The 19,514-nt window shown below is 56.7% G+C and overlaps 1 protein-coding gene and 1 long non-coding RNA gene across 5 annotated transcripts; one reads left to right on the top strand and one right to left on the bottom strand.

Moving 5' to 3' along the window:
* Positions 1-620: 620 nt before the first annotated feature.
* On the bottom strand, positions 621-11,399 carry LOC128312839 (uncharacterized). The gene is made up of 4 exons (XR_008292656.1): positions 11,291-11,399; positions 9,790-9,872; positions 9,136-9,243; positions 621-1,073 (listed from the first exon to the last, which is right to left on the bottom strand). It is a non-coding gene; the product is annotated as an uncharacterized LOC128312839 (long non-coding RNA).
* LOC128312838 (lymphocyte antigen 6K-like) lies at positions 11,291-18,225 on the top strand. 4 transcript variants are annotated; one of them, XM_053208288.1, is made up of 5 exons: positions 11,446-11,541; positions 15,728-15,823; positions 16,580-16,684; positions 17,869-17,921; positions 18,024-18,225. In XM_053208288.1, the coding sequence occupies exons 1-5, from the start codon at positions 11,454-11,456 to the stop codon at positions 18,126-18,128; spliced, it is 447 nt and encodes a 148-aa protein (XP_053064263.1). In that variant the 5' UTR covers positions 11,446-11,453; the 3' UTR covers positions 18,129-18,225. The 4 variants fall into 4 exon arrangements, with proteins under 4 accessions (XP_053064265.1, XP_053064264.1, XP_053064263.1 ...); XM_053208290.1 differs by lacking the exon at positions 11,446-11,541 and adding an exon at positions 11,291-11,338 and having other exon boundaries at positions 17,869-18,225; XM_053208289.1 differs by having other exon boundaries at positions 11,444-11,591; positions 17,869-18,225.
* The last annotated feature ends 1,289 nt before the right edge of the window (positions 18,226-19,514 follow it).

The following is a 19,514-nucleotide window of genomic DNA, read 5'->3' as shown; positions in this document are numbered from 1 at the left end:
ATGTCAGCACCTGGGAGACCTTCTAGCCCTGGTGGGAGGATAGGCCCAACTTTGAGGGAGGACTGCGGCTCGTGCACAACTTGTCTGATTGGCCCACACTGGGCACCGGGCACAGTCTCTAACGTCGGGCCATGATATCCACGTGCCACCTCTTGCCCAGCTCCCTCTCGGCTTCCATCATTGCCACCTGAGAACTAAAGCACAGAGTCTCAGGTGGCCTCAGGTGCCTGTGGTCTGAGCATAGTTGGGACCTCTCTGAGTGAACTCGTACACTCTCCCCCATAACTGTTTGCCTTTAATTAAAATACTTAGTCTCTTGGGGTACCTGAGTGGCTCAGTTGGTTGAGCAGTTGCACGTCTGACTTAGGCTCAGGTAGTGATCTCATGGTTCCTGAGTTTGAGCCCAGCATGGGACTCTGTCTCCCTCTCTCTGCCCCTCCCTGCTCACATTCCCATGCATGTTCTCTCTCTCTCTCTCTCTGAAAAATAAACTTAAAAAAATACTCCATCTCTGCATGCTAAAGCAACAAGATGTTTTGGTCTATTTGCAAGATGATGTCTAAAGAGGAAGAAACAGATCAAATGCTAAAACCACAAACACATCTCTAGGTAAGCAGTACCCAAGCAATAATGTTCTTTATTTCTCTCTTGAAATAAGCTGGGAAAGGGTAACTGGTCCATCTGGGGCCCTGTGGGTCAGTATCCCTGGCTCACAAGGGAGGAAAGGAGAGTGAACTTGCTCTGAGGAATGAGGGAAGAGATCAGACCCTCCCAGAGGGCTTCTCATGTCAGTGTATGGCTGACCAGGATGGAGGCAATGCTCAGGGAAAGTGTTGACTCCCCCAAGCATACAGTTCCTTCTAACTCATCCTCAATAGTCTGGTCCTGTGTGATCTCCCTCTCCATATTAGTGGGCCCTCCTTCATTGCAAGTCATTGCACCACAACAACGGACGAAATAGAAGCTGTTAGTTCTTAAGACTCTTGGGGCTTCATCAGGCACTTCGCTTGGATACACAAACGTGCAGTTGCTCGTACAGTTCTTGTAAACAAGTAGCTCCCGACTGTTCAAACCTTAAAAAGTAGACATGAAAGTCATTGATTTCAGGTTTTCTGCTTGCAAACAACAAAGCACAGTTCACCCAGTAACTGGTGTTATACATCCCCAGATGTGACTACGTTGCCTAGAATTTTCACGGATAAAGAACGCCCAAGAAAGGCCACCAGAGGGTCTGTTTCCTCCATGGACAACTTCTCCTGGAGATGGTTTTCTGTCTACACGGCCATCTCATCTCTGCCTCTGGCTGTCTCTAAATAGTATCAAGGTGCCTTGGCACATGGCTGCACAGATGAAATGTCCTGTTCATTATTTGTCCTAAGAATCTCAGGGCTCTAGAAAGAGAACAGAGGCCAAAGAAATGTTTTGCTCATGTTTCACAGGATCACACAGACCCTGAAGTGGAGTGCCCCGTCCATGTGGCCCTCACCTGATTTTCTGAGACTCGGTGTGGCCCCTCTAGGCCGAGCTCCCGCCTGGGACGCTCGGCCAGGTGTTCCCAGCTCCTGACCCAACATATAAACCTCGATGCACCCTTAATGTCAACCTGCGCCCCAGCACAGACAGGGTGCTCCACCGCAAGCAGGGTCCCACAACTACTGTGATTACCTTCACTGGTAGGCTCACCCAACAGCCTTGGCCAACCACCAAGGCTGAGTCCTTAAGGTGCACAAGCATGTGTACCTTGGCCATGTGAGCAAGGCGCCATCTGAGGCCTCCTTAAAGAGTCCCTGAGTTAAATTCTTCGGCGCTCACTCACCACTTCTGCTCCCTTGTGACCCCAGGGTTTACCTGATACTTTCTCCCTGGAACTTGCCACCACTGACATTTCCACTCATGGCTCTGAGGTCAAAGGAAGGAACTCCCAGCTAAGCTCCCATCACTTGCTTGTCTCTATTTGCCACATGAAGGGTTTCTGGAAGTCCAACGTTCTACGGAAGAGTGCACACTCATAAGCCAGCCGACAGCTGACTGGATTTCAGGAAGTGCTCATAACCATGGAACTCGCACGAGCTCCAGAAACAGAACTGGATAAAAACTACCGAATTCCCGCCTCTGTTCCTCCATCAGGCACTAAAAGCAGCCAAGGCTAAAGATAAGAAATGTCTGGATTTCCAAGCCTATGTGTTAGTTTTGTCTGTTTTTGCACTTTGTGAATATGAACTCCTGTACTGTCTGTTTGGGGTCTGGCTTCTTTTCTCTGTTTTGTGTTTGGGACACCCATCCCTGATGTGGCCCAGCGCTGTATATGGTTTACTCTCCCCATTGTACACTTTTCCACTGATGAACATTCCATGGTTGACTGCAGATGGGCATTAGCATTGTTTCTGGCTGTCACCTCCCCCAAAGAGCTCTGCAGTGAATATTCTCGTCCTCACATGAGGTGAGCGTGTGTGAGTTCTTGACATGGTGGTAAATGCTGAGTCCTTAAGATGCATACATATGGCTTTAGCAGAAGCTGCTGAAGTTTTGCAGAGCAGGTGAACCTATTTATACTCCAAAGGATCGTGTCCACCTCAACATCTTGCCACCACACAAGTAGCTGTTTGTGAATGCTTAATCATTCCTTTTGGTGTTACCATACCATAGTTCTGAGTTTCATTTCCACCAGAAACGTTCACGTTGGATGACTTTTCTTATATTTAGTACCCACTTGGATATCATTTTCTGGTAAATAGCCTCCAAGCCTTTGGCTCCAATTTCTATTGGATGATCTGCTTGTTCAAGTAGTGATTCGTAGAAGAAGTTCATTCCATATACGGAATATAAGCCCTTGGGCAGACAGTGTTTTCAAGGGCCTTCTCTTCATCTGTGGCATCTTTACACTTATCAGTATCTCTCAGAGGCAGAAGTTGTGAATTTTTATGTAATCCCACTACCGCTTTTCCTCATCTGTGATCAACACTATATTGTTCAGGTGTCTTAAATTCTTAATTATCCCAGGGATACATTCTTCTACATTTCCCTTCCAAAAAAATAAAGCCCACGTTTTATTCTTTTACTATTTACATGGAGATCTAGAAAGCATCTGAAACTGCTTCTGTTGTGTAAATCACGTGTATAAGATCTCCTCCACCCACCACTGGTTAGTGCCAATGAGTGTCTTATCCCACAACCTTCCGGGTCAACATTGTCAGAAAGTGCGTGGCTTTTTCTGAGACCTCTTTTCTCCCTGTCAGTCTATTTTTCTTTTTTTTTTTCAACGTTTATTTATTTTGGGGACAGAGAGAGACAGAGCATGAACGGGGGAGGGGCAGAGAGAGAGGGAGACACAGAATCGGAAACAGGCTCCAGGCTCTGAGCCATAGCCCAGAGCCTGACGCGGGGCTCGAACTCACAGACCGCGAGATCGTGACCTGGCTGAAGTCGGACGCTTAACCGACTGCGCCACCCAGGCGCCCATGTCAGTCTATTTTTCAATCCCAACACCAACACTAGACCATGTGCATTGACGAGACGAAAGAATCTTGCGTAAGAGTGCAGGTTCTCTGTTCCTCTCTTCTTCCACGAGATTGCCTTGGACATTCCCAGCCCCCAAAGTTCCATAAACATTTGAATATTTTGAATCAACTTGCCCCCACCCCCATCCCAACACACACACACACACACACACACACACACACACACACACACACTAACCTGGTGAGACTCTGACTGGGATTTCATGGAATCTGAGGATGAACTTGAGGAGAACAGCTGTCCTACCTCTACTGGGTTGCTCCACCCAGAAGCCTGGCTCACCCGTTGGTTTAAGTCGTTCCATTTCACCTGTTTCACAGCTTCGATATGGAAATCTTGCAGAAATCTGCTTGCGTTTGTTTCCAGGTATGTGGTGGTTTTCAAATGCTATGTGTGTTTTTGCACATTTTATTTTCCACGTGTTCATTGTTGTTGTATAAATACACCATGGGTTTTTTAATTTGATTTTTGAGTACTGACCTTGTATTTCGGGCCATTGCCCAAGGCACTGCTTATGTCCAAAGTTCATCATCTTTGGTGAGTAGTAGCTGCTTGCTTCCTTTATCCCAGCCACTGTGTGTATCATTTCTCCCCGTGACCTAATAATTCCTGAGCCACCCATAATTCTGCCTCATGGAAGTGGAGGTCGTGACAAGAGGCCTCTGACCCCACTTTCACCACAAGGGAAAAGTGTTCCAGTATTTTCTTTGGGACAGAAAATGACCTCTCGTCTTCCATTTCCTCAATTTTTTTGTTTAATTCAGAAAGGTTGCTGGATTTCATCAGTTTTCAGCATCTGTGGCTGTGATGTTTCCCATTTTCTTTGCTAAGACGGTGAACTGAACTAGTTGGTTTCAATTGTAAGCCACACTGCAGTGTGTGTATGTGTTTGTGTGTGTGTGTCTGTGTGTTCTAAACACCTACACCCAGGCCCCTCTTGTCTCTCATCATTTGCCATCCTATGGCACATTTTCCCACACTTTATTCAGATTTCATTCTTTTCCCCTTAATGTTCTTTTCCTGTTCCAGGATGCCATGCAGGATACAACATTCCATTGGGTGTGGTATAGCTTATCCACAGTAGGATTCTATTGGTTCAGATCTGGCTAGTACCGTTGCAGCTCTAGTCACAGGAGAGGTTCGTCTGTGGTTTCCATCCTTCCAACGTCCTTCCTAGGCTTTGTGTTAGATTCAGACTGTCGTCATGAATGTGTTGGGGAGCAATCCTCCTCATTTATTATCTGGAAGAGTTTGTGTACGGTAGGGTGATTTCTCCTACGAAGCTAGTGGACTTTACCACAGATGCAATATCTAGTTGGTTTTCCAAAAAGGATTTCCAGGTTTTCCATTTCTAGGTTTTCCAGAAAGGATTCAGGGCACTTCAGCCTTACAATCTCATTGTGGGTCAGAACCAATTCAACTGTGTTTTTCAAGGTGTGATTCATTTCATCACGATTCTCCAATGTGTCACAGGAAGGCTATCATAGTGGCTTCTTGTTTTCTCTACAAGGGAAAGAAAAAAGTGGCCTCTGATGGATGCCCCCCCTTTGCATTTCTGATAACGAAAGTGTGAATTTTACATTTCTGCCTTTGAGCTCCCCTACCCCATTTTACCCATACTACGAATCCCTCCAAAGAATCAACTGTTGGCTTTGTGGGGATTCTTTCTGGGTTTTTGTATTCCCATTACAAGGATTTCTGCTGTCTTCCTGACATTCCCTACCTCATTTCTTTGGGTGGATTTCCTATTCTTCTGTCTTCCTGAGTGGAAGCTTGGGGCCTTGGCACACGTTCTCTCTTCTACGAGAGGCCGAGAGTGTCTATTTGCACTCTCGACTCTGCTTCGCTGCACTCCACTCATTTTCCCCACGTCCTAGCTTTAGAATCATGGAGTCCTTCTTCTTTCCTAACTTCCATGTGGCTTCTCTTTGGGTCTTTGGTTATTCAGAACTGCTCTGTGTGATTATAAGGAGTGGAGGTTTCCCCAGTTCTCTTTGGAGTCACGATTTCTAGCTTAAGTCCACCGTAACAGAGAAGGAACTCTGCAGAAATGCCTTCCTTTGACACGTGTAGATGCTTGCATCAGGTCCTGGAATGAACTCAGTATCACAAACATCATTAGCGATCTTGTGAAAAACGTGTATTGGGTCATGGGTGGTTCTGCTGTCACACATCATGAGTATTCCTCCTTCGTAACCAGCATCCTTCAGACCTTCTGTAGCAGAGGTTGGCAAACAAGAGCCCATGGGGCAGTCCCAGTCCATCAGCTGTGTCTATGGGTAAAGATCTGTTGGGACATAGGAACGATCACTCTGTTTACCAACACTCCGTGGCTTCTCCTACCCCCTCACAGGCAGTGCGGGGCACTTGCCACGAGTCTAGGTGGCTTACTAAGCTAAGTGGGGTTTCTTCTGCTCCTTTAGAGAAAGACTTGGTCTACCCCAGCTGTATGACTCTGGTAAACTTGGGGTCCTTGCTCTAGCTACCTGGCAGCCATTGGCAGAGGTATGTTAATGACTGTGCCCCTACCTACATTTCCTAAGCTCTGGGGCCATTTTTCGGTGGGGCCCTTCCTACTGTATCGTCGGGCGTGTGTGCACCTCGATGCTGGTGTCTTCCCGGTTGTTTCACCCTTTCATCTCCATCCAGTGCTGTTCTGCTCTTCACACAAGCAACGCCCTTGAGTTCACGTTAGCTTTGCCACAGTGCGTGCTTAAGAGCTTGGGGTCGGTATTTACGTTGTATACCATGTTCTGTATTTTATTCTCAGAGTTTTTATGTTCTCATTTCAAAGCATGCCTCTATGAAGCAAAACATATGAATTTTGTTTGTTCTGAAATCATGGGTTCCTACTTGTAGCCATTTTAATATTAGTGTCATTAATGATCCGTTAGATCTTAAATTGTTTCTGAAGTTCAGTGTCTTACTTCCGATAATTGTATCTTCAAAACGTTTTCAGGAAATACGAAAGCTCCCATGTACCTGGACTCAGTCACTTCCAACGGTACCACGTGGCCAGACCTCAGTGCGGCAGCACGACTAGGGCACCGGCTCTCAAAGTGGTGACGGTGAACACCAGGCTTACACCACAGTCATCCCTCATATAGACACACCCACCTCTTTGACACCCAAATGCCCGGCCATTGACTCCCACAAAACGATTCCAGGGTCCGCTTCTAGAAATTGGTCATTTCTAGAACATTTTATAAGAGGAAACATGGACAGTTACCTCTGGAGCTGGCCCTTTCTCATTCCCCGTGTTTCCCAGGACACTCATTCAGGATAACGGAGCAGTAGCTGCCCTGCTTTACTGCCGAGTAACGCCCACGGTGGACTCACCACGGTGTCTTTACCGTTCAGGTGCTCCAGGATGTCTGGGTTACTTCAGGGATCGAGGTGCTACAAATGACTCCACAACAAACACCCATGCATGGTTTCCCACAGGCGAAGTTTCAACTCCTCCGGGAAAACCCCCAGAAGTGCAATTCGGGGATCGACGGTAGCTGCATGTTGTGTTTTTAAGAAACCGGACCGCGTTCCCCATAATTTGTGGTCCCATTTTTCACTGTCACTGGCCACATACGAAAATCTGGTTTCTTTACCGTCCTGGCCAGCCTTTGGTGTGGCCACTGTTTTTGACTTCGGTCACTCTGATTAGAGACACCTAATCGTGTTTTCAATTTTAATTTCCCTAATGACCAAAGATGTCGACCATCTCTTAGAGGCTTATCTGCTTATCGGTGCCGGCTGGCGATCAGAGGGACAGTCCAAAACCAGGTCCATTTGACGCTGAGGCAGGGCGGGGCCGGGGGGAAAAGCCCAGTTGGGATGAAAATATGGACGCCATGCTTCTCTGCCCCCGCCCCCCGTCTCGGCCCACGCACAGGAGACTCTCGTGAAGATGTGTGAGGTGTTCACCCACACACCTGTCGCCTGTGCAGGCCAGCGGCCATGCAACTGCTACCTTCTTAGGAACTGCTCCTGGGCAACGGGGCTGATGGGATGGACGTGAAACAGGATGAAGTGTGGAGATGCTGGATGGGGTCCCCTGGCGTCCACCACCGCAGAACCATCACGACCTTCGAGACCAACCGTCTGCTTCACCTCAGCCCTGCAGACCTCATGCGGGCTCTCCCAGGGCCAAGTATAGCCCAGAGCCACACAGGGCGAGAGGCTGGGAAACAGAGCCCAACGCCCCCTTCAGAAGCAGCCATCCCAGCGCGGCAACCCGCCACCCACCAGAGTCTCCCAGAGGGGCAGCAGCGGAGCTCTGAAGGTGGCTTCTGTTCCTCCTGTGGTGCAAGTGCCTGAGGAGCTTTGACTGCCAAGGCACCCACCTCAAGGACGGCTCTCTGGGGGAAACACCACCAGCCGCTGGACTAGATACAGAGCCCGCACCCCCGCACCGCTACCGCCCGAGGCTCCTTCGTTCCAGGGCTCTTGGTGGGGCTCCAGAGCTGACCACGGGTCTCTGGTTTCTCTTCTTCTCGCGTTTTAGAGTCCTGCCCTCGTGTTGTAAACTCACCAATGAAGACGGGCCCGGGAAACCCCAGATGCCCCCCTTGAGCCCAGAAAAGGCACACTCCCAGCCCGTGCATCTCTCGTCCCACCACGACTTGGCCGTGTGCCTTGGAAGCTCCAGGACTCGTGAGCCACAGCCCTGTGGGTTCCCAGTTCCTGACGGCTGCGCCGAGGGCGTCCTCAGTCATCACAAGAACCACGAGGGCCAGTCCCGCCATATCGTTGCACGTCGATAGGCCGAGACCTGCACACAACGGGTGCCCGCTGCAGGAACCCGGGACAGATTCCAGCTCCTTCCTGAGTTCCAAAGCCCCAGATGCCCACAGGGTAGGCCAGCTGGTACCACCAAGAGGAGGCAGAAAGAAGACCGTGTTGCGGGGGGCTTGGAACACAGACTGGCACGTTAAGGTGCAAAGAGACACTGGGGAAGGCCAGGGGCCAGAGGACAGGGACCGGCAGGGCCCCACACGGGGCCACTGCCTCCCTGCCAGGCCCTGTACTGGCTGCAGCCTCCCAGACTCATTGAATGTCACTGGCCTCTGGCCGACCCTGTGCTTCAGCTTAGGGCCCTGGCGAGCAGACGCCTTTCTCAGGGCACCTGAGCCTCTGAGTAAGAGCCAAGAGCACCCTGAAAAGTCACGCTCTGCCCTGAGCCCACACTTGGCCTTGCCCTCCGTGTGCAGTAGTCCTTGTCCTGAGAAGTCGGCAGGATGCCCGCTTTTCGGGCCTACTTAGCTGGAAGCCCTCCCCCCACCAGCCTGAATCAAATGGGCAACAAGGGACCGCCCGGGCGACTCGGGGGCACCAGCACCCCCACCAAGGACTGACACGGAGCAGAGGCCTAGGGTCTGGCAACCCCCCATGGTGCACGTGGACCCTGACAGCCCCACCTTGCGGGGTGCCTGGCTCTCCAGGATGGTGCACACCGGCCTCTCCTGGGGCTGAGCCTAGAGGCTGGGGTGGGCTCTCAGGATGGGGACAGAGCAGGCCAAGGGCCATGGGGCTGGGTCCAAGACAGAGCAGATCAGACAGCTCCCTGAAAGTGCTCAGGTGGGGTGCCTAATTCACAACGCGCAAGGAAGACAAACAGGTACTTACGAACACAGATGGTCATACAGTGCCTGAGGTCTGTTGGACACAACGTAATTTGTGGACACTTAAAATTGTTGATGGTCCAACAATCGTAGCATTTTAGATTATAGGTCCCTGAGGAAACAGTAAGCAGCATCTGGCTCCAGTGCCCCGGGCGCCATCCACCGTTACCCTTGGCTGTGCCCTCCCCCTGCCTTGAAGGACTTCTGGAGGCTTCCACCGCCCGGCCCTCGATGGGCTCCGCTCTGGCCAGGGTAGCTTCCGGGCAGAGACCGGGTACACGCGGGACTTGTTCCTGTTCCCAGAGACAGACGCGGGCGAGCACCGCCAGGGAGTCAGCTGAGGGGACCCTCTGCCCCGCAGATGACGGCCCCTGTGCCCAAGAGAGCCTGGCAGTCAGAAAAGGCCAGCGCCCTCCCAGACTTCCCTGGACTCTCCAACGCTGCCCTTCCCAGGTGAGGGAGGGCCGAGCTAGAAACGCCCTCCCGACCCTCACCTAGCTCGGGACCCTTCCAAACCCACCCTGTGCCCACCAACTGCACTGACATCGGGGGTCCCGGCTGCCTAAGGTGACGGAATCCCACCCAGACCCTTTCTCTGACCCTGGATAACAGTAAAGTCTTATCTCCGGGAAGACAGGGAGAGGAATCGATACTTAACAAGCTTTAGCCAGGGTGACCTAAGGCAACCAGATGACAAGGAGAAAGGCCCAGAGGAGCATCATCTCCTGCAGGAACTTGAACCTATAGGTGAGGAGACCGGGACACACGTCAGCAGCCTGCACGTCACAGAGACCACCTCACAGGATGAGTGTCTGCAGGACCCACGTGAGCAGGGTGCGGGGATCCCGGAGGGAGGCTTTGGGGTCCACCAGCATCCACCAGCCCCTCCCAGCTCCTATCCCCACCCCAACTTCCCCTGCACCTCCCCTTCCTCGCTCCTCTCCCCTCTGAACTTCCCCTCCCCTCCCCTCCTGGCTCCTCTCCCCACCCGCACCTCCCCTGTATCTCCCCTTCCACGCTCCTCTCCCCTCCCACACCTCCCCTGCACCTCCCCTTCACCTCCCCTCACAGTTCCTCTCCCCACCTACACCCCCCCTGCATCTCCCCTCCAGCTCCTCTCCCCACGGGCACCTCCCTGCCCAGCAGGTCCCAGGCTCCCCCACCGGGCACTGCTGGCGGCAGGCAGGCCTTTCCACACACCCCTCAGGCCTCCTCTTGCACGAAGTCACCTGGGGCTGCCTCCTCTGGGAGCTCAGCCGAGGTCCCCATGCCCCCCCCAACAATGCTTGTCCTGATGACTCGCTGACCCCGACCTCAAGAGCAGCTGGGGAAAAGTGCTGGGACACTGTCCACGCAGGCGTTTCCCGCTCCTACAGGCGATGGACAAATGCGGGGCAGCACGCGGCGACCACCCTGCTCCCTTGGAGGCCTGCAGCCTGACTTGCGCAGTGGCCACAGTGTGCGCCAGAACGTTCCGCTGCGCCCCACCGCCGCACCCCACCCCTCCCGCGGAATCGGGCGGCCCTGAAGCGCGGGCGGGGGAGGGCCCGGGGGTCCCCACACCTGAGCCCTGACCCTGGCCCATGCCCCAGGATCCCCCCGGCACCTGGCAGTGCCCGCTTCCGCCCAGCGTTCCCGCGGGGACCCATCTGCACCCCCAAGTCTGCGAGCCCGGGATCCTGAGGCAAAACTGCTTCCCACCCCCCACCCCCCCACACCTGGGCGGGAGCACCTGCCCGAAGGGGACACCTTCTGGGGGAGCACCTGCCGGAGGGGAGGGTGTTTCCTGTCTGAGGGGGTTGGCCACTTGTAAGGGGAGAGTGGCCGCCCGTGGGGGTTGGAGCCAACGGCCTGAGCGGGGACGCCTGTCTGGGGAGCACCTGCCTGCGGGGGGGGGGGGGGGGGGAGACACCTGCCTGAGGTAGCACCTCTCTGGGGGAGTACCTGACTGAGGGGGGACGCCTGTCTGGGGGGGCCCCTCACCCGCGGTGTCCGCACCCGCGAGGACCCGGGCAGCCCAGCAGCCCCCCGCTGAGGGCCCGGGACAGGCGCCCACGGTGCCCCCCGCCCCCCACCGCCCTTTCGAACGCCGCCCGCCGGCTCCCTGCGCCCTCCGTCCCCACGCGTCCCCACGCGTCCCCACGGCGACCGCAGAGAACCTTCTGGAAGCCTGGACAGCGAGGCCTCCAAGCGGCGGGCACAGCAGGGTGAGCGCGGAGACTCTCCGGGCCGCAGCCGCGCTTCCCACAGCCCGGGCGTGTCAGCAAGAGAGGGGGTCTCCCGCGCTGCGCGCGCCACTCCCGGCAGGCCCCGCGCCCACGCATGCGCACGGCGCACACTCGGGTTCCACAAGGTTCCACGAGCCTTGAAGGCCCCACTCTCAGTCCGGCGGCGCCAGAGGTTCCGGAAGGTTCGGGGCTCACCTCACAGGCGGGCAGCGTGGAAGTTAATTGGCAGAAGGTTGGACGCCTGGGGGGGGGGGGGGGGGCCTGGAAGGTTCCAGAAGGCCTGGCTAGTCTCAGTAGGGTGAAGGGTCGGGGAGTGGGGGGGGGGCGACATAGGGTCCAGGAGGTTCGGGGCGTGGCCCAGGGCTGGCGTGGGGGGTGCTTGCAACGGCGAGGGCCCTGCCGGCGCCCCTCAGTCCCACGGGCACAACCGGCGGCGCTGCCACTGCCACTGCCACTGCGTCTGCCCGGGGGTCCCTCGGCCCCTGGAGTCCCCGCCCCGCCCGCACCGCCTGGACCTCTTCTCCCCGCAGTTTCGCGCTTTCTTCTTCCAGGCCCTTTGTGCGGGGCCCAGTTTGATGTCGTGTGTTTAGTTTCGAGAAGGGAAAGCGGGTCCTTGACTGCGACCCTCAGCCTCCTGGAAGCTTCTCTGACCTCCGCCCGCAGAGCGTGCGCTTCCTTCCCGAGCCGGGGCCGGTCCCGTCGGGCTTCGTTTTGTCCCTCGTCCCTCGCGTGGCTGTCCTCGCGTGTCTTTTCCGCGGGGACCGGTGGGGGCGGGGTCCCGGTTGGAAGAGCCTTCTTACTCTGCAAGGCCACCGTTTCCTGCCTGTCCTTCTGGGCCTCCCTGCTGGTGCCGCGTGCTCTGGAAAGGTCTCTGGCTGGGTCCCGCCAGTTCCAGGGACGGAAATGTCCCCGCCTCCCCGCCAGACCCTGCAGCTGGAGCGGGCCCTGCCAGGTGCCTGGGGGGCCAGCCTGGAGCAGAGGGCCAGGGTCTGCGTTCAGGGCCGCGGAGGAGGGGGGTGGCGGAGGGGCACGTTTGCCCATCGCCTGTAGGAGCAGGAAACGTCTGCGTGGACAGTGTCCCAGCACTTTTCCCCAGCTGCTCTTGAGGTCGGGGTCAGCGAGTACATCAGGACAAGCGTTGTCCTGCGGGGGTGGGGGGATGGGGGGATGGAGGGGGTTCGACGAGGGGAACTCCGCTGAGCTCCAGGTGGATGACTTCCTGCAAGAGGAGGGCTGAGGGGTGTGTGGAAAGGCCTGCCTGCTGCTGGCAGTGCCCTGTGGGGGAGCCTGGTAGCGGCTGTGCGGGGGAGGAGCGGGTGGGGAGAGGAGCCAGGAGGGGAGGTGCAGGGGAGGCTTAGGTGGGTAGAGGAGTCAGGAGAGGAGGGCAGGGGAGGAGCGGGTGGGGAGAGGAGCCTGGAGGGGAGGTGCAGGTAGGGAGGGGAGCGGTGGGGCCTGTGCAGGGGGGCTGCTGGATGCTGACCCTCCGGGAGCTGCCTTGCACGCTGCTGATGTGCACCGGGCCTCTGTGCTCAGTGCATGTGGCGGAAAAGGTGTGGACGTACAGAAATCCCAGATAAATGTGTCAAGAGAGCTTCCTCGCAGTTTTTTTTTTTTTTTTTTTTTTTAGCGTGTGTTTTAATTTTTATTTACTGCAATGTTTGAAAGGTGATGGGATTTCCACTCCAAACGTATTGCTATATTTTATCGTGGACTCAACACTGGAAGAGAGATGAAGTGAGCAGTGGACACACAGTGTGGTGGGTGTCATGGGCGTTAAAAGACTACAGTCTGCTGTGCTTCGAAGGGGAGCTCCTGTCGCTACCGGGTTCTAGGTTGGCAGACGTCGTCTTCCGACACCTGAAATGTTTTTTACGCGCTTTTGCTTGGGTGGTTCGATGTGAAGTGCACGGAAGGCCCTCTTCTTGTTTCTTTGCACATCACGTGTGTTGTTTCTTCCTCCGGGTTCCGGAAAGCTTTCTCTGATTTTCTGTGCTTTGAACACGCCTCGGTAGAAGTGGTTTTGTGTGTGTGTATTCGTTTGTTTCGGGGGTTGTGCCCGTCCTGTTTTCTAAGCTTCCCAAGTCTCCACAGCGATGTCTGTCGGGACTGCTGGAAAGCCCTTAGCCAGTATGGTTTCAGGGATGCTTCCGTGCCATCCCTCCTCCTCCTTTTGGTCTTTCGGGGAGCTGGGTGTTACCGAAAAGAAGCTCGTCCCACGGTTCTTGGCCATTCTGTTCTGTTTTCTTGTTGTGTTTGTCTTGGCGTTTCAGGCAAGGAGAGTTCTACCGACCCGTCTTCAAGTTCGCGGAGTCTTTCTGCGGCTGTGTCGAGGGCAGTGGTGACCCACCCGACACATTCCTCATTTTCATCAAAAAAGACGTGGTTTTTGAGTTCGAGCCCCGCGTCGGGCTCTGTGCTGACACCTCAGAGCCTGGAGCCTGTTTCGCATTCTGTGTCTCCCTCTCTCTGACCCTCCCCCGTTCATGCTCTGTCTCTCTCTGTCTCAAAAATAAATAAACGTTAAAAAAAAAATTTTTTTTTTAAAAGACGTGGTTTTGCTTCCTAGCATTCCCATGTGACTCTCAGAGTTTTCCTTCCTAAGCTCACGTTGCGTATCCGTTCTCACGTGTGGTCTGCCTTCTCCACCGGCGCTCTTAGTGTCCTGGTCCTAGTCATTTCACATCCCCTCTCTGACGAAGGTGACTCGTCCGTCACCTGTGTCACATCCTCATGCTGGCTTTTCCTCTGGAGACGGTTCATCTTGGCTCCGGGCATGCCTTGTGTGTCCGGCTGCCAGTTGGTCGTGTATTGTGGGTTGAGAGGAAGCGCGGTAAGTAGGCCCTGAGCGCGAGCACTCACGTTACGGGCCCCGGGGCCTGGACTCTGTGCCCAATTTGCCGTAGCTGTCGTCGCCTTAGGTTGTACACTCTCGGGTGTCCTTGTTCTCGTCTCCCGCTTTAGCTTCGAATCTTTCTCACGCGTTGCTCCTTGGAGGGAGGGCGTGTTGTGTGGCACTGTCGGCTGTTACCCACTCAGAGAAAGAAAGGGCTCGGAGACGAAGTGCTGGGGGCTGGATGGAGACTCTTGTGCGCTCGGGGAGACCGCCCCCCCCCCCAGCCCGGGGACGGCTCTTCCTGCTCTGGCACTTAGCCTCCAGCCCTCTGTCAAAATCACAGTGAAGGGCTCCCACCGGCTCGTGGTTCCCGCAGCTGCTGCTCCAGGTGAGCATATTTAGGGTTGCCTCGCGGGGCACACCTGGCTCGCCAGACTTGGGAGCGCCAGTTCTGTGACCTCAGTGCTCTGACGGGCGCAAGACGTGTTGTTGATTTTCGGTGTGGCCAGTGTTTGCTTTGGGGAATGATGGTTCTTTATCTATAGGACCGAATACTTGTGCTCTCCTCTGTCTGATCTGATGAGGCAGAAATGATGCAACTAAAACCGGGCCACGAAGGGAGAGGACAGGAGCGCGGGCTCACTGCGTCGGAAGCGGTCCGTTGTGAAGCAGGGTGATGGGTGGGAAGGATAGGGTGCCGTTGAAAAGTGACAACCCGGGGAGCAAATATTACACGACAAAACTTGGAGAAAGAAAGTTGTTTCAAGAGATGTAAGTATAGGGGCGCCAGGGTGGCTCAGTGGGTTAAGCATCCGACTTCGGCTCGGGTCACGATCTCAGGTCTGTGAGTTCGGGCCCCACGTCAGACTCTGTGCTGACAGCCCAGAGCCTGGAGCCTGCTTCGGAATCTGCGTCTCCCTCTCTCTCTGCTCTTCCCCACTCGTGCCCTGTCTCGCTCTCTCTCCATCAAAGACAAATAAACGTTAAAGAAAAGAGAGAGATGTAAGTATAAAGGTAAAACTCAAACAAACATACAAAATGGGGCTACCGAGAGAAACCTTAAAAAGAAGCGCGTACGCGTCACATAAGGAAACGACCAGCTGCCTGTATAATGATCGACATACCTAATAATCGTCGTGCGGAGAGCCTTTCTGAGGGCGTTTAAGCCAAACACACCAGTCCCTTCAGTGAGCGTCCATGGCTGCAGTTACTTCTCATCTGCTGGGAAGGCCTAGAGGGCCACCCCTGGCATGTTTTGCTGTCAAGGGTGGGGTGGGGCCCGCGCAGGGTGGGTTCAGGAGACCGACCTGGAGGGCTGGGGTGGGAGCAAAGGGTGACAGTGCCAGAACTGGGATCTGGTGGGCGTGTATGCTTGGGCCTAAACTGGGTCACAGGACTAGGGAATGGCCAGTAGCCGTCCACACTCGTCAAGGGAGCGCCCTGCCTTCCCTGGGCCCACGGGGTGGACTCCCAGGCGGCCGGATCTGACCCCGGAGCCACAGAGCTGACCGCGTGGCCTCACTCCCCGTGTCCAGGGCCAGGCACCACGGAAACGATGATTCTCTTTGCTCTGCTCCTGGTCACGGGCCTGCCGCGGGTGGAGACAAACGTCACCGTGTCTGGAAAACAAGGTAAGTGTGGGCCCCTCAACCCCCTGGGCTGGGAGAAGGAAGCGGGCCAGAATGCCTCTGCAGACACGGGGTGGCCACCCATGTCTGGACCCGGCGGGGGCCCCAGGGCGGTGGCAGGCACAGGGGTCAGGGAGCGAGAGAGCGTCAGGAGGGCAGCCTCTGTATTTGGACACCCGATGGGGGAGCCTCTTGATTTGGGCTCCCCTGTCGAGGGCCGGCAGGAGTGGCCGGAATCCTGGCTTATTCCCCAGCACCGTGCTGTCCCCTCAGTGTCCCTGCCTTCCTGGGAGACATCAGGCTGGGCGCCACGCGTGGCCCGGCCCTCACAGGACCATCCAGGGCTGTGTCAGAGAACTGGAGCAGCCGCAGAAGGGTGACCGGCTTGTCCCCAGGGAGCGGGGAGCGAGTCCTGCCCTAATGCAGACCAGGCAGCGGGCCACACCCAGGGGAGGGGATGCAGGGCCTGGGGCGGGGGAGGGAGGAGGGGGGAAGGTGAGTGGGAAGGGCCCTGGAAGGCAGATTGCAAATGTCTTGAGCCATTGAACTTGAGGTGCCGCGTGTGCGCGTGCGTGCCTGTGTGTGTGGGTGAGTGTGTGTGTGTGAGAGGTAGGGTGAGGGCGGCCCAGGGGAGAATACAAGGACTCGGACCCGTGGTTTTGTGCTCCCTGGAGGAGGGAGAGATGGGGGAAGGGGCGGTGCTCATCCGATAGGCCTGGAGAGCGGTGGTCTTTCACTCTGGTTTTCTTCCCCTTTCAGCTGCAACCCTGAAGTGTCACGTCTGCGAGATAGAGAATAGTTTCGGTTGCACAAATCCATCCAACTGTCCTAGGGATTTTCACTTTCGTACTTCCGTTGCCGTGAGTGAGTATCTCCGTGCATCCCGGGTTCACAGGAAAGTCGGTCAATCCTTTCAGCAGTTGGGGTCTGTCTGGGTTTTCTCAACAGGGAGTAACTAATGTAATCACGTTCGTTCAAGAGAAACGGAGGAAAGTCCTGAGACGTCAGAACACAGGCAGGTGACAGGCCAGCTTGCGTGAGAGCCGTGCCGACGGAGGGTGGGGCGCCAGGACTGGACGCGATGGAATATTGGGGTGCGGGAAGAAAAGCATAGGGTTATCTGTATTCATGTTGAATGAACGACGAAAGCCTTCATGTCAACCGCCCCACCAGAAGTGCTGTTACAAGAGGTGTACGTAATGAGGGGCGGGGCTTACGCTGTGTTCTGGAAGGAGTGTTGTGTGCTTTAGGAGGGGTGGAGACCACCTCTCTGTCTCGCGTATGTCACCCGGGAGCTCCAGGCCGCATGAAGCCCCCGAAGGGGAGTGCGGAGGCCCAGCAGCGCCCGGCGCGCGGCGCTCGCTCGGAGGCAGAGTGTCAGCCCCTACCGGCGGGTCCGCGTTCCCGGAAACACGCGGGGTGCCGAGGGGGTGCTTGGGACTCGCGCCAGCCCCGCGTGAACGTCATCACCTCGTAGGGAAAAGCGATTGTCACCGTGAACCACAGATGAGGCGAAGCCAGCAGCGTGACCCCGCGGCCGGGGCGGAGCCGGGCCGTGTACAGCAGGCTCGCGGTGACAGCGCCGGCCCAAGGAGAGGCCGGCGCTGAGCCCCGGGCAGTGGCCAGGATGGGCAAGAGCCCCTTGCTCCCCTGCCTGTCCCGTGGTTACAAAGTCCAGAGCGACCTGGTGGTGAGCGGTGAGGCCTGGGAGCCTGTACATCCCCGGACGGAGAGCCCCAGACCCGGGCTCCCCCTGCTCGTGGACAGGCCAGCCGGGGAGGGGTGGCGTGGGGCGGGGCGGGGGGGGAGCATCTCGTGGTCACACTGCACGCAAGCCACCCCCGCCCCCAGAGGCAGCCGTGAACACAAAGGCCGGACCCCGTCCTGGGCGGTGGCTCCCGACCGCCCTGTAGACGAGGGGCCTCTTCAACCGTGGCCTCTGAGCGGGGGCACCGGAAGGTCGGGATGGGACGGGCACAGGCCCGAAGCGCTTTGGTGTCGCTGCTCTCAGTTCACGTGGTGCCTTTCTCCTCTTCACTTCCTGTCAGGAATCTATCCGCGTTTCTTCTATGTTTCGAAGCAGTGCTCCAGGTATTGTCCAGTAAGTGCTCCGTTTGCTCCGGGACTCAAGTCCTTTGTCCTCGTCGAGCCTATGCCCTTCCTGTACGCGCACTGCTGTTCGGGGTTCTTGTGCAATACGCAGGAGCCGAACATCCGCGAGCCGGAATTCAGAGAAGGCGGACGAGCAAGCCGCTTGAGGAGCAGCGGGGCCTGGCTGGCCGCCTTCCTGACTCTGTCCTCTGTGTGAGGGGCCTCGGGCGGTGCCTTGGGAGCGCGGCACGGATGACCCGGACCCGCCGCAGGTGCTGGGAACCTCAGCATTAAGCCTGTTTTCCGCTGGTTAACGCGTGGTCTGCCTCTCGAGGGGCCGGAGAACAGGTGGGGGGACCAAATCCTGTCGGCCCAGCCCGCAGCTCCCTTTTGAGCAAGTCCGGCCCTGGCGGGGGGGGGGGGGGGGGGAGGTCTCGAGTACTAGTGTTCGTCTCTTAACGGAAGCCTTGTAACTGTTCGTGGCCGACGCTCTCTCCTTCTGTCCGTCTCCGAGGGTTTCAGCACTGCTGGGGGGCCTGAGGGTCACCCGGCAAGGGAAGCGCTCGGAGGCTCCCGGCCTTTGCAGGATCAGGGTAGGTGGGAAGACAGGATGCAGTGGGCGGGAGACGCCAGCAGGGAAGGGCTCCTGGGCAGGGCACGAACGGGGGTGCGGGGATGTGGTCCCAGGGAGGGCCCTCCTGTGACGGGGGCGGCACCATGGCTGCTCCGCCTCAGCTCCTCCCACATCAGGGATCCTGTGGATGAACTGGGACTTCGCCCAGCGACTGGCACAGGTGCCTGGGCTCACAGGTTCGCCCACGTGCCTTCGACCAACACGTGAGCCTCGGCCAGGGAGAGGGAGCAGGGTCCTCTTTTCATTTCTCAGCTGAGCTGCAGCCGCCAAAGAGGCGTGAGGGTCACACTCCCCGTCTGCAGAAGACTAGGGCTTTCTTCTCCTGACCCTGTTGACTCCCTGTGGGGGCTGCACTGAGCACCTCCCTCCTGCACCTTCCTCTCCTCGCCCCCTCCCCACCTGCTCTGACACGGCTGACCCAGGGACACGGCTGGGCGCGGCACCCTGGGAACCTTCCAGAAAGAGTCTCCGTGGCCCCAGAAGGAGGCAGCATGGTGCAGGCCGTGGATGGTTTCTGGGCCATCCCTGAGGCACGGACGAGGCCCGTCTCTGTCACGTCTGAACCCTCCACGGCAGAGGCCTAAATGCATCCTGGGGGCCGGTGCCGAGGGGGGCCCCCCATAGGTTGACCCGCAACTCCAGGAGTGGAGAGGATTTCAAACAGCGTCTGTCACCTCCTACCGTGTGCACGTCCCTTTCCCCGGCACAGGCTGTGTGCTCGCGTCCTGCCGATCACGCTCGTCCTCAGGAACAGCGTCCCCCAGCTGCCCCGAACTCACAGCCTGGGACTGGAGCTGGGGGCCCCTGTTCTGTCAGGGGAGGCAAAAGTGGGCGCCCGGCCACCTGACGGTGGAGTGTCTTCAGAGACAGGCCAGGGACATGCCTTGTAAGACAGCAGGGAGCCCAGATGTGGGCGTCTGCAGAAGCCCTTCCGCTGGAACTGGCGCGGGTTTGGTGAGCTGATGGGGA

Source organism: Acinonyx jubatus, chromosome F2 (assembly GCF_027475565.1).
Source record: "Acinonyx jubatus isolate Ajub_Pintada_27869175 chromosome F2, VMU_Ajub_asm_v1.0, whole genome shotgun sequence".
NCBI lineage: Eukaryota > Metazoa > Chordata > Mammalia > Carnivora > Felidae > Acinonyx > Acinonyx jubatus.
The sequence above is the reverse complement of the archived record's forward strand: the minus strand, read 5'-3'. Positions and strand labels throughout refer to the sequence as shown.